This window comes from Toxorhynchites rutilus, chromosome 3 (assembly GCF_029784135.1).
Source record: "Toxorhynchites rutilus septentrionalis strain SRP chromosome 3, ASM2978413v1, whole genome shotgun sequence".
Classification (NCBI taxonomy): Eukaryota; Metazoa; Arthropoda; class Insecta; order Diptera; family Culicidae; genus Toxorhynchites; species Toxorhynchites rutilus.
Window position 1 is genome coordinate 202422166 of NC_073746.1, and position 11670 is coordinate 202433835.

Sequence of the window (11670 nt, forward strand, 5' to 3'; positions counted from 1 at the left end):
CATTGCAAATACTTCATGTGTTGGACTTTTGTTCTCATCGAAAAATGTTCCCTAACACAGACTTTAAAACCAAGCAGCGAAATCGGCATTGCAAGCACACGAAAGAGCCTAGAGGCGAGTGAACTGAAAAGTTTAAACCCTCTTAAAGCCAAAAAGAAGAAAAAGAACACACGAAAGTAGGGGGAGCTTTTGTTCCCACCGAAATGTGTTCCCTAATAGAGATTTCTAAACCAAGGTGCCTGGAGAAATCGGTATTTCAAATTCATGCAAGTCGGGGGTATTTTTGTTCCGACTGGAATGTGTTTCCCTAACACAAACTTCAAATCCATGAAGCGTGGGGAAATCGGCATTGCGAATTCATACAAATCGGGGGTATTTTTGTTCCGATTGAAATGTGTTTCCCTAACACAGACTTCAAAACCGAGGTTTCTGGGGAAATCGGCTCTGCAAATAAATGCAAACTGCGGGTACTTTTGTCCTCGCTTGCCTTTGTGCAGAGTGGAATATGTCTGTTCTAACATGATCTTCTAAACTTAGAAACCTGGGAAAATCGTGCAGCCACTAGAAGCGAATGAACTTCCCAGTTTCAAGCAAATTCGAGATTCGAGAAGTATGTACACTTTTGGGATGTAAACTTCAGAGGGAAATGTAAAATAAAATAATCGTTTGATAATTTTTTTTTGTCTTTATTGGAAAGATTTCAAACGTTTGATAATTCTTCCGTACATATATTTTGTTCTAGTCATCATACCAAACGTAAAAGGTCCGTCATTAAATTTACTTGTAACGAAGAACAATCAATCACAATAAATGAATTGACTTTACACGGCATTTGTTCATTTTTTTCACTCACAGAGCAAATATATTGAACTCAATTGAATTTGGAAACTGTTTCATTCAATCAAGAATTTAATCAATACAAACGAATGATTGCTAAGCTACGGTAGTTCCACGTGAACCTTGCGGTTATATCATAGATATAACCCACTAATTTTTTTTTTATCAAAGATCGACACTCTGGGACTTGCCAATGAAAATCATCATATCGATTTTTCATACGGGACTCCCTGCGAAATGTTGATTTGCACGATAAAATACCCTCTGCAAAATATTGGTTCATGCTCATTGCATTGGCTGGCTCATTTTTCAAAATTTAAGTTTTCTGAAAATCTAAAAGTCACCCAAGGGGGGAGGGAAAGGAATCGGGGTTTTGAAAAAAAAATTAATAACAAAAATTCGAAATAGTCATTTTCATTGGCGCTCTAGTGACCATGCTCCAACTAAGCGCCACGTCTGACACGGTTTAAAAGTGGTAATTTTGACTTGGAAGACGAAGAACGTTCCGGTCCGCCAAAAAAGTTTGAAGATTAAGAATTGGAGGCTTTACTCGATCAAGATCCGTCACAAACGCAACAAGAACTTGCGGATACATTTGGAATAACTCAGCAAACCATATCCGATCGTTTAAAAGCAATGGGAATGATCGGAAAGATAGAATATTAGGTGCCGTATGAACTGAAGCCACGAGACGTCGAACGCTGTTTTTTCACGTGCGCACAACTGCTCCAATGGCATAAAAGAAAGGGTTTTTTTATCGAATCTTTACTGGCGATGAAAAGAGGATCCATTACGGCCATGCATCAACATCGACGGCCGCGCGGAATATTCACGGCCAGAAGGTTATTTGTCTATTTTGCAGCACGACAATGCTCGACCGCATGTTGCGAAACCGGTCAAAAACATACTTGGAAACGCTGAAATTGGAGGTCCTATCCCACCCGCCGTATTTTCCAAACATTGCTCCGTCCGATAACTACCTTTTCCGATCGATACAACATGGCCTGGTCGACCAGCACTTCTCCAATTTTGATGAAGTCCGTCCGTGAAATTGGATCGATTCGTGGTTAGCCGACAAACCGGCCGATTATTTCCGCAAAGGGATCCATGAATTGCCAGAAAGATGGGAAAAAGTTTTGACTAGCGATGGGCACTACTTTGAATATTAAATTTGTAACCATTTTGGCAGAATAAAGCATTAATTTTTGAAAAAAAACGAAGAAACTTACCGGTATTATAAATGGCTTGAAACACTGGATTGGACGGTAGCACTTGTAGGGCTTGTAACGACCACATTGTTACACTGCGAATCATTATCGAACAAATCAATGAATTCCAGGATTCCCTTTACCTGGTGTTGATCGATTATCAGAAAGCTTTCGGTCGCCTCAACCACGATAACCTCTGGATGGAGCACCTTACTGCCGTAATCTCGCAAAGTGACGCAAGCGCCAAAGAAAGAAATTTTCAGTACGAGACTTTTCGCAAAATTGCATGTATAATCAGCATACGCGTACATTACGAAAGTCTGATCTGTACAAATTATGTACAATTGATGGAAATACATTGCCATCGGCTCGATTTTTGAAAAAATGCAGTTTTATTTAAGCTTTGTTACCAACGCCAGTTTGTTGTGGAAACAGCAACTTTTAATCGCTGTTTCCACAACCGATTGGCGTTCATCCATCAAAGTATGGGAGAATCTGTTTCCAAATATTTTCTACCGCATGCCACCGTTAAGTGGAGCATGAGGTAGCATCAGGGAGAAGAGTTCTATACATTTTCCGTCATTGTAGCGTGTGTCGAGCGGGCCAACGTAGTTGAGAACCCGAATGTAACAACTATGGACAGCACTTTCTTTTCCAATCCAAAATGCAATTGAAAACATCCTTGTTGGATAAGATAATGCCGTCCGAAATTATCCGATGTAAAGCAAATACAGTTTACGCGAGGATGTTCTGAATTTTGTTATAAGATGCGTTTCGATGGAGATTTTAGAAGAGTGCAGCTGTTCAGCAAATCCGACATTTACCCTTCGATCTCTCAGCTTCAATTCATCCGAAAAAGACATTGAGCAAGTGAGGTAAGTGAACATCGTCAAGATGCTTTGTCCCTTGATTGATGTTGTTATTTGAAATTAGTTGTCCCTTCTCGTTCATTCTATGCCATCGGAGCGGATTAAAAATCACATCGCATCAGATTCAAATTACGTCACATTATAAGGGAAATGGCGCTTGCGTCACATCACAGTGGAAATGGCGCTTACGCCATTCCGTTTTCAAGCTTTTACGGGGTCATTTTTCCACATTTCTATAAAACTTCGCAGTCGTTTGAAAGGATTTGGTATTCTTTATCGATCTATAACATAAAAAGTAAAATGTCAATTTTGGCGCTTGCGTCACTTTGCGAGATCACGGCAGCTTAACGACTTTGCTTTTGCTGATGATATGCACTAGTATCGACGCGGGGCTCTGATATGCAGAGTAAGCTTCACGACCTGGCCGCATGCTCTTCCGCGACTAGCCTTAAAATTATTGTCAGCAAGATGTTTAGATGTCAACACAGTCACACCTTCCAGATTCACAGTAGCTGGGCAAGCTTTGGAGAGGGTCGAGGGTTTCCAATATCCTGGTAGCCAGATTGCGTCAGATGGCGGGACCAACATCGATGTATGCGCGCAGATCAAAAAGGCGAGGGCTGCCTTTGCGAGTCTGAGGAAGACACGGAGGTCAAATCAGATCGGTTACCACACCATAATCCGGATCTTTAACTCCAACGTAAAATCAGTGCAGCTTTATGCATATGAGACGTGGGACGTATCAGAAGAAAATGCGCGGAACCTTCAGGTCTTCGTGAACCGATGCATGAGGTCTATAGTTTGGGCCTGGTGGCCAGACAACTGGATCTCAAATGACGAACTCCACCGTCGTTGCCATCAGATTCAAATTTGAACAGAGATCCAGGAGCGTAAGTGGCGGTGGGTCAACCACACATTACGGAAGATTTGTACTGAAATTTGCAGACAAGCACTAGACTGGAACCCGCAGCAGAGGCAGACCCAGAGTTTGCTAGCGACGGAGCCTCACAAACGAGATGAGAGGAGTCGACCCAAATTTGACCTGGACACGGGTCAAGGCGAGAGCTGCGGATCGCCCCGGATGGATGCTCTAACGCAGGCACTATGCTCTCAGCGTGGAGCGCAGCAACAATAAGTAAGTTTCGTGTCCTTTAACACGTTCGTCGCCCAACGTGACACCATATCTGGGTGACACTTGCCACTTCAGTAGTTTTCTAGCAAAATAAGATATGTTCATTAGACTTACTTTGGGTATTTGTTCGTGCTGTTAGCCAAAAAGCAGCCCCAAATTCATGTTCCTCGTCTATGGGTAATCATCCTTGGGGACTCCTCCTGTACAACTGTCGAGTGTATGTCTTGGTCACTAGCAATTGCCGATCGTAGGTTCCCTTACGATGCGTATCCTCTTACAATGCTAATGCGAGTATTCCATTCACAAAAATCTAATTGAATACGATGTACACGATAGATTTAGAAAAAAAGTCAACAATTTTGAACTTTTTGTACCGGATAAAGTCGAATGTTGGACATCGGTGTTCAAAGTCAACTTGTTTTCTTCAGCTTCTATCCCGTGCAAAAAATGGGTCAGAATTCGTTGAAAAATAAAACGAATCGTAACGAAAATTGGACCACTAAAGGAGAAACACTTTCACAACAAACCAATCCTCCAAACATTTCTGACCACGACCACCAGGGGCGCTGCCATACATAAAGTAAGCAATGATTCATGATTCCTAGTGACAAGAGATTTTGATTCTTCCTTTTTCTTTTTGTTCTATTAGTAGGGATTGTGATTGAGTTAGCACTACAGAAAGGAATTGGAAAAAGGACAAATAAATGATTGTGAAATCGATTTTTGATTTGACCAAAATGAAGGTTACCGCAAAATAATTTTGAACAAGTGAATACTGATGTGTATTTGATATTTAAAACAATCATAGATAATCGAATGCGAACTTTAATACTTAATCTTATGTAAATTATCTTTTTTTTTTACTTTGAACTATACAAATTTCATCCATTTAGCGTTTGTTCGAATATCCTTTTCAATGTTCATGTTCATGGGGGATATAGGAAATACTTAACAGTCAGCTTTGCCTTCTTAATATGTTATATTTCACATTCATCTTTCAAATAATTATAGTTCCAATATGCATTAACTTGTTTTACAATATGTAATCTTTAGATATTCGATATTATTCAACTATATTCATTAGTTTTTTATATTTTTTTCTTGAAACTGCTATTACGTAAAATATCGTTAACGATGATCCTCCTCCTTCCTTCACACAAATGAATATTATTTTCAAGCTATGATAAAATAAGAAGAAAAAACTAATACACGCATTCTTATAGTGAGAGTACACTAATAAATATTAAAGATAGAATACGGATAATGCATATGAAGCATAGATGTTGTATCTCACATCTTCTATATTTTCCGGTATATGTAACATACGTAACATCGGCTAGTCAAAATGATCTGCAAAGAAAAAGAATGTAATCTGTCGTCATCGAATTAATCATTGAAACCGATTATATATTGACCAACTAGCTGAGTTTCAACTTTACCTCTGACTGACTTTTTTGATACATTAAGTGAAAGCTACTGCCAGCAATGTTAGAAAATCTAGAAAAAAAATTTATGTCGTTGAAGAAACATCTAAAACAGATTCGTTGGGATTATAAAGTTTAGCACAGCATTTTATCAATGGATTTGCCTCAACAAATTAACTTCTAACGGCAGATAGGAACACACTTTTGTAAAGCTGAACCGCAAATCTCAGGATTTCGGATTCAATTTCATCAATCGCGTTGAGGCGCTAGTAAAGCTAACTTTGCGCAAGCCATGTTCAATTTGAGAAAATGAAAATTTCATCCGTGAGAGTTTATAATGTTTATATTAAATAATCCTATTTATTAGTTGTGTGACAACAACGATTGAATCTGCATATTTTTGTCTTGTTTCTATCTTATATAAGTTGAAGAATTACACTAAATTACTGCTAGTTATGAATATTATCCAACCAAAATTATACTCACCAACAACGTTCACCTTAACTGAAAGCTACAATGTATACACGAGCCGGAATAAAAAACGTGAACAGATAATTTTGGTATTTATCGATAACACAGTCAATATCGAAAACTATGAAATCGGAGAAAAGTTTTACATACCACCATACCCGGGATATGGTGTCACGTTGGGTTGCGCTGCCACATACGCCCCAGCATATTGTGGTGCGTATTGAGGCATGCCCATTCCCGGGCCGGCCGTCAACATAAGTTGTGGTTCGGGTAAAATGATTGATTTATGCTCTGAACTTTCTCCTTCTTTCTGTCGTTCAGCATCGGCTGCTTCTAGCTTGTCAACCTTTGACGTATATTCTCTCGTAACCTGTTGAATGAAAGCAACATTGTCAATGATACCATATTTCGATTTGGAGATCCACAAAGTATACTTGTATCAAATAGGGCATCGCAAAGTCCATGATGTTGTGACGCCAAGCCAGTTCGAGAATGATATCAGGACGCAACAAGTCGTAGCACTACAAAACATTCGAGTGAAAAAATGGATTATAATTAGGGAATTACATCAGTGGCGTCTCGTGAGTAAATTGACTAAGGCGTCGTGCACAAATTACGTAACGCATGTAGGGGAGGAGGGGGGTCGATGTTTTGTTACTTAATGTGACAAAGGGGGGGGATGGTGTGTAAGCGTGCTCGTCACGTAACAAAATTCAATTTTTATTCCTAAATAAATTCAGCGCCCCTACAGGCTTGAGCAGTTAGCTTCGATTCTGGGGCCGAATGTGGTGTGTTTCCTGAGTCAAGATGATAAAGCACGTGTTGTAACCGCGGTCAATAGGCAGGCACCGATTAAAAAAACTATATCGATATCGAAGATTTATTAACCGAGTAATCATAATTAATGTGGATGGAGGACCAGACGAGAAACCTTGTTTTAGAAAGGTCATAGATATATATTTTCATCATTTTAATCAATTGAATCTTGATGCAATATTCTTTGTTACAAATGGTCCAGAACGCATGGCTTTCAACCGAGTTGAACGTCGGAAGGCTATTATTTCTAGAAGTTAGAAGGATTAATACATGATAATTATTAATTTACTTTAATTAATACATGATAATTATGGATCTCACTTGGATGAAAAACTCAAAACAATCCGAAACTGGAAGCGAAACATTTTGAGTATGCAGCGAAATCGTTAGATGATCTATGGAACAACCCAGCAATCGATGGATATCCCGTTCAAGCCTAATATATTAAGCCCGAAAACTCCCAAATTGAGGAAGTGAAATTTATAGAATATTTAGCCGAATGATGTTACGCGTCACGTGAGAACATCCCAGTACTCTTTGCAAGTAGTCAAACGACAGGCGCTGAAACAAGGAGTAGTCACTGTTGGAATTTATACAAAGTTGTATAGTCCCGATGGAAACCAAATATGGCTCAATCTGACCAATTCCGATTATATCTGTTATTCTGTCCCGCACACACACCCAGATACAAGATTAGGCATCTCAATGCGAATACGCAGATGAGTTGATCTGAAACAGGACCCATCAGTAGAACGACAAACAGCATCCAATATCATACGCGCGTGAATTTCAAATTTAGTCAAATATATTGTGGAAGATGGCCCTGATCAGACCCCTTAAATTGCAAATGCGTTTCGTTGATGTTAAACACATGAGGAAACGTTATCGTTATTATAACGTTATAAACGTTATAATGATATTTTATCTACGAAGTAAACACAGAGGGCTGGTTCAGGACCACCACAACTTTTTTCAATTAACGGTATGCCGTTTACTTCAAGCATCATGTAAATTCAATCTATATAACTTGTCTTGAAGAGCAGACCGTAAGCAATCGAAATAGTTTAGTATTGTAATGTTTCATCGTCTGAAAGAACATTTAACTCATTCTCAGTACTGGTTAAAAATCCATATTTACCTTTTTTAAGCATTGAAAACACGGAATGTCACCATAACGCTGGAATAAAGGGTGCAAGAAAATGGTCATCATAAGTTAAAATCCTCAGTTTTATGACACCTTTCATTTGACACTGCTGGAAGTTCGGTAGGTGGCGCCATTTCTGAGATCCAAGAGGAGGTCGGTTCAAGACCAACGGCCAGACTAGGACTATTTCCCCTATTCTTTGAATTTGAGAACGTATTTTTAAATTCCTAAGAAAGTGACCCTTTTGTTGAGCAGTGACAAATCTCGATTCTCGATTCAGTCTCGAACTTCTGAAAACAAACAGTTATTTTTATATAAATCAACATCAATTTATACCAGCTCCTGTTCCTCTCAGCCAAACACTAGATGGTTTGAAAGTACCAATCCCAACAGATGTAAGCATTGATTTTCTTTCTGTTTGTTAGAAAATGTATGAACTTGTCAAATTTAATTCGAATAAACTTTGATTCCGGCCTGGACAGATTTACTACGTTGATATTTTCATTATTTAATAAAATCTGAAATTTCAATAAAAGAAAATTTGTGCGGCAAATTTCGAGTCCAATCGGTAGCTAATATCTAGTATGTCCACCTCCATTTCGGATCACTTTGAAAACTCGATTTGACATCGAGTCAGACAGCTTTTAAAGTGTTGCCATATTGATTATGGCCCAACATTCCTGAATTACTGCCTTGAGACTGGAAATGTTGTCAAATTGTCATCCGTTTGCATAAACCATCTCGGCCAAGATTCTCCATAGGTTCTCTATGGGATTGCAATCGACTGCCAGCAGGTCATTCAAGAAACGGAATGTCCTTCTCGGCAAACCATGCCTTCGATAGCTTGGAAACGTGGATCCATGCATAATCCTGCTGAAAAATCGACATCTTCGGTAGCGTTATTCTCAATATGGCCAATCAAAACGTCCTCCAGTAATTGAAGATATATTTCGGAGTCCATTAGGGTGAAAATGAAACAAATGAGAAGCTTACTGTGATAGGAAACGGCTCCCCACACTGTCAAACTTCCGCCCCCAAAGTTTCGCTCCGATCTCACGGCATGACGTTGACTTGTACCAATAGACACTGTAACTGTCCGGACCATCCAAATTGAACTTTTTTTCGCCGGAAAATACAACATTTCTCCATTCTAGTTTCCATGTATTGCCGGGCGAAAATGAGATGGTTCTGCTTATGGGTGGCGGTCAGTTTCGGCTTCCCTTGAGGTTTCTTCCACATGATGTTTGGTGACTCATTCAAGATGCCCGCAATATGCCTCTTCGTTGCTGGAACAACCGATTCTGCCTTAATGTATGAGCAGGACATCGTTTCCTGTTTGCTTCGTGTCTTATTCGACCTTTAAGACGCAAAGTAACTTTGGTGTTCCCGTTTGTTGGTCGTTATATCCCATATTTCTGGTACTATTTAAAGAAATTCAATACCACTTTCTCAGATAGACCAATTTTTGTTACGATCGAGCGATTAGAATCTTTTGTTTACTGAATATCTTTATTATTTTCCGCTCCTCTTCCGTCAATAGAATACCTTTCGCCATTCCATTAAATTCTACGTAAATCACTAATCTGACCAATTTCTTACGTTGCACATCTAATATTTATCTTGTAAATTGAACATTCCCAAGTATTTTTTTCAAAAAACACAGATAAAGGCTTGGTGATTATGCGAAAACTCGATTTCTATGCCCTGCGGCTAAACGTATGTCTCGGGAAAAAACGACGTTTGAATGTTTATATCCACCGATGCCGCATCGTGTGTGTGATTGTGACGCACGCCCTTTCAGTAAAAGTGATTTAAATATACTATCACTACAGCAAATAAGTATCCCGATAAAAAGAACATTCCTCGTTGTTTTGTAAGTGTTTCAAGTTTTTTTTCAAGTGCGACTGAAGGAATGTCTATCACTGTATAATATTACAGTGTTGTTTTCTGGGACAAATTATTTTTTAATTAAATTTCTTCTAGCGATACAGTAATGAAATTATTCGTTCTGTGCGATGGGCAAATCGGTCAATTATGTTATCCAAGGAAAAAATACTCTAAAGTTGGAGCTCAAGAAGCATTTTGTTTTCAATAGCCATAAGTATAAGCTACGAAGAACAGAAAAACTTAGTTCGACCTGTGCTGTGGTTGATGGAAGCGTTAGTATTAGCCTTGCGAGTAAAATAATTTCCGAAAAAATATCGTCAAGATTGCTACCGATCAGTGTTTTTATAATCTCCGATATTGACTTATAATTTCCGATATTGACTTAGTATGAAACACTCACAGTTCATTTCCTAATGTCACTTAGTCAAAATTAGAGAAGCGGCAACAAAGACCATCTATCAGCTGTTTGGCGAACTCCGCGTTGAAGAGTTCTAATTTCAAATTAAATGTTTTACTTGTTAGAATAAGCAAATCACATTTTCAGTTCGTCGAGGATGCTGTAGATATTTGACATGTAAATTTCAGCATATTTTTTCCAATTTGATGTCCGCTAATGGTGCAACCTGTCGTATCCAAGCATGTTTCCCAAATAGCATTAATTTTTCGTTCGTCTTTCAACGCTTTTATACTCGCACATGTGTTCCTGATACTGTTATCACATTCAACGTAGCCCTATTCTCATTGTTTTAGTGTATGGTACAGAGAAATTTGGAGTGATTGATGAAAATTGTATCAAAATCCAGCATGTATCCATGCAGCCCTCATGCGAGTGAAATCGTATCACCATCCCACTTGGTGTCACCTGTCATACATTTTTCCCAGACAAGAAGTTCGACCTGTGCTGTGAAGTAACACTACCCGCAAAAACACACACTAAAAAAAGACGCGCTTTCCAACGTATGTCTGGAAATTTGATTCACTGGAATAATAATCAAGTTACGCCATCTGTTGTAAAACCGAAAAAACTTACCGGTACACCTAATACTTTACATTTCTAATACAAGTCTAATACAAGTAATACAAGTGCACAGACTGATGTCGATGCCTAAAAAATCATCTGCGCCAAGCAAGCTTTCAGAGAGTCGCTATATAAAAGCACCTTACGCGAAGTGCGCCGATTGCGAATTTGAAGTTGTCTAAGTTCGGTTTGCGAGAGACTCACAATGAGGAGATCTGATTGAACCCACAATCGTTCTATTCTTTTGTGCACAACTTCCACTGCACGAAATAACTGCCAACACATTGGCAGTTTAGTTAACCAGAGCTTCAACACAATTTTATCAATCGGCGTGTAGATATACGTAATACTCGTGCACAAATGAAAGTGCGCGAGCTGGGAGAGCGTAGAATTAGTGATAGAAATAGAGACCAATATTTTGCATCCTCGTTTCATGCCGTTCGTTTTCCGATCAAGAATGCATGTGTACACGGGGTAGCCATGTTCCTTATGATTTTCATACTTTCCATACGTTTCTTTAATTGAACTATAGCCTGGGCTAATAAGCATAGTAGGAGCGCTCGTTTCTTTTTGAAATATTAGGTTGTGCAGCGCACGAGGTGCACACATGGACGAGACGCCACTGAATTACATTAACAATAAAAAAGGCATTTATATTTACGCACTTGGAACAAACATGCCGAGAAACAATCGTACGCGCCACGTTCCAGGAACCATCCGAGTAGTTCTTCAGCCAGTTCTCCCTGGTGAGATTCCGCAGCGTATTCCATTGCGTCCTTGAAAAGTCTATCTTTTTTGCATAATTCTACACTCTGCTTCCAACGGTTATTACCTACAGGGTGATAATTCACACATTAGCAAAAT

General features: G+C 39.1%; 1 protein-coding gene across 4 annotated transcripts in view; it reads right to left on the minus strand.

Moving 5' to 3' along the window:
- Positions 1 to 4751: 4751 nt before the first annotated feature.
- LOC129774689 (clathrin heavy chain) overlaps positions 4752 to 11670 on the minus strand; it is a 29450-nt gene continuing 22531 nt past the window's right edge. The window contains exons 5-10 of one of the 4 annotated variants that reach the window (XR_008742753.1): positions 11472 to 11638; positions 6376 to 6462; positions 6092 to 6311; positions 5957 to 5981; positions 5486 to 5543; positions 4752 to 5396 (exon numbers count right to left, since the gene is read on the minus strand). Coding sequence is in view for 3 of the 4 variants with exons in the window: in XM_055778549.1 (XP_055634524.1) it covers positions 5971 to 5981; positions 6092 to 6311; positions 6376 to 6462; positions 11472 to 11638 (485 nt within the window). In the remaining variant the exon portion in view is untranslated. Of the gene's footprint in view, positions 5982 to 6091; positions 6312 to 6375; positions 6463 to 11471; positions 11639 to 11670 lie in introns of all 4 variants that reach the window. The other 3 variants (XM_055778549.1, XM_055778548.1, XM_055778547.1) reach the window with 3 other exon arrangements.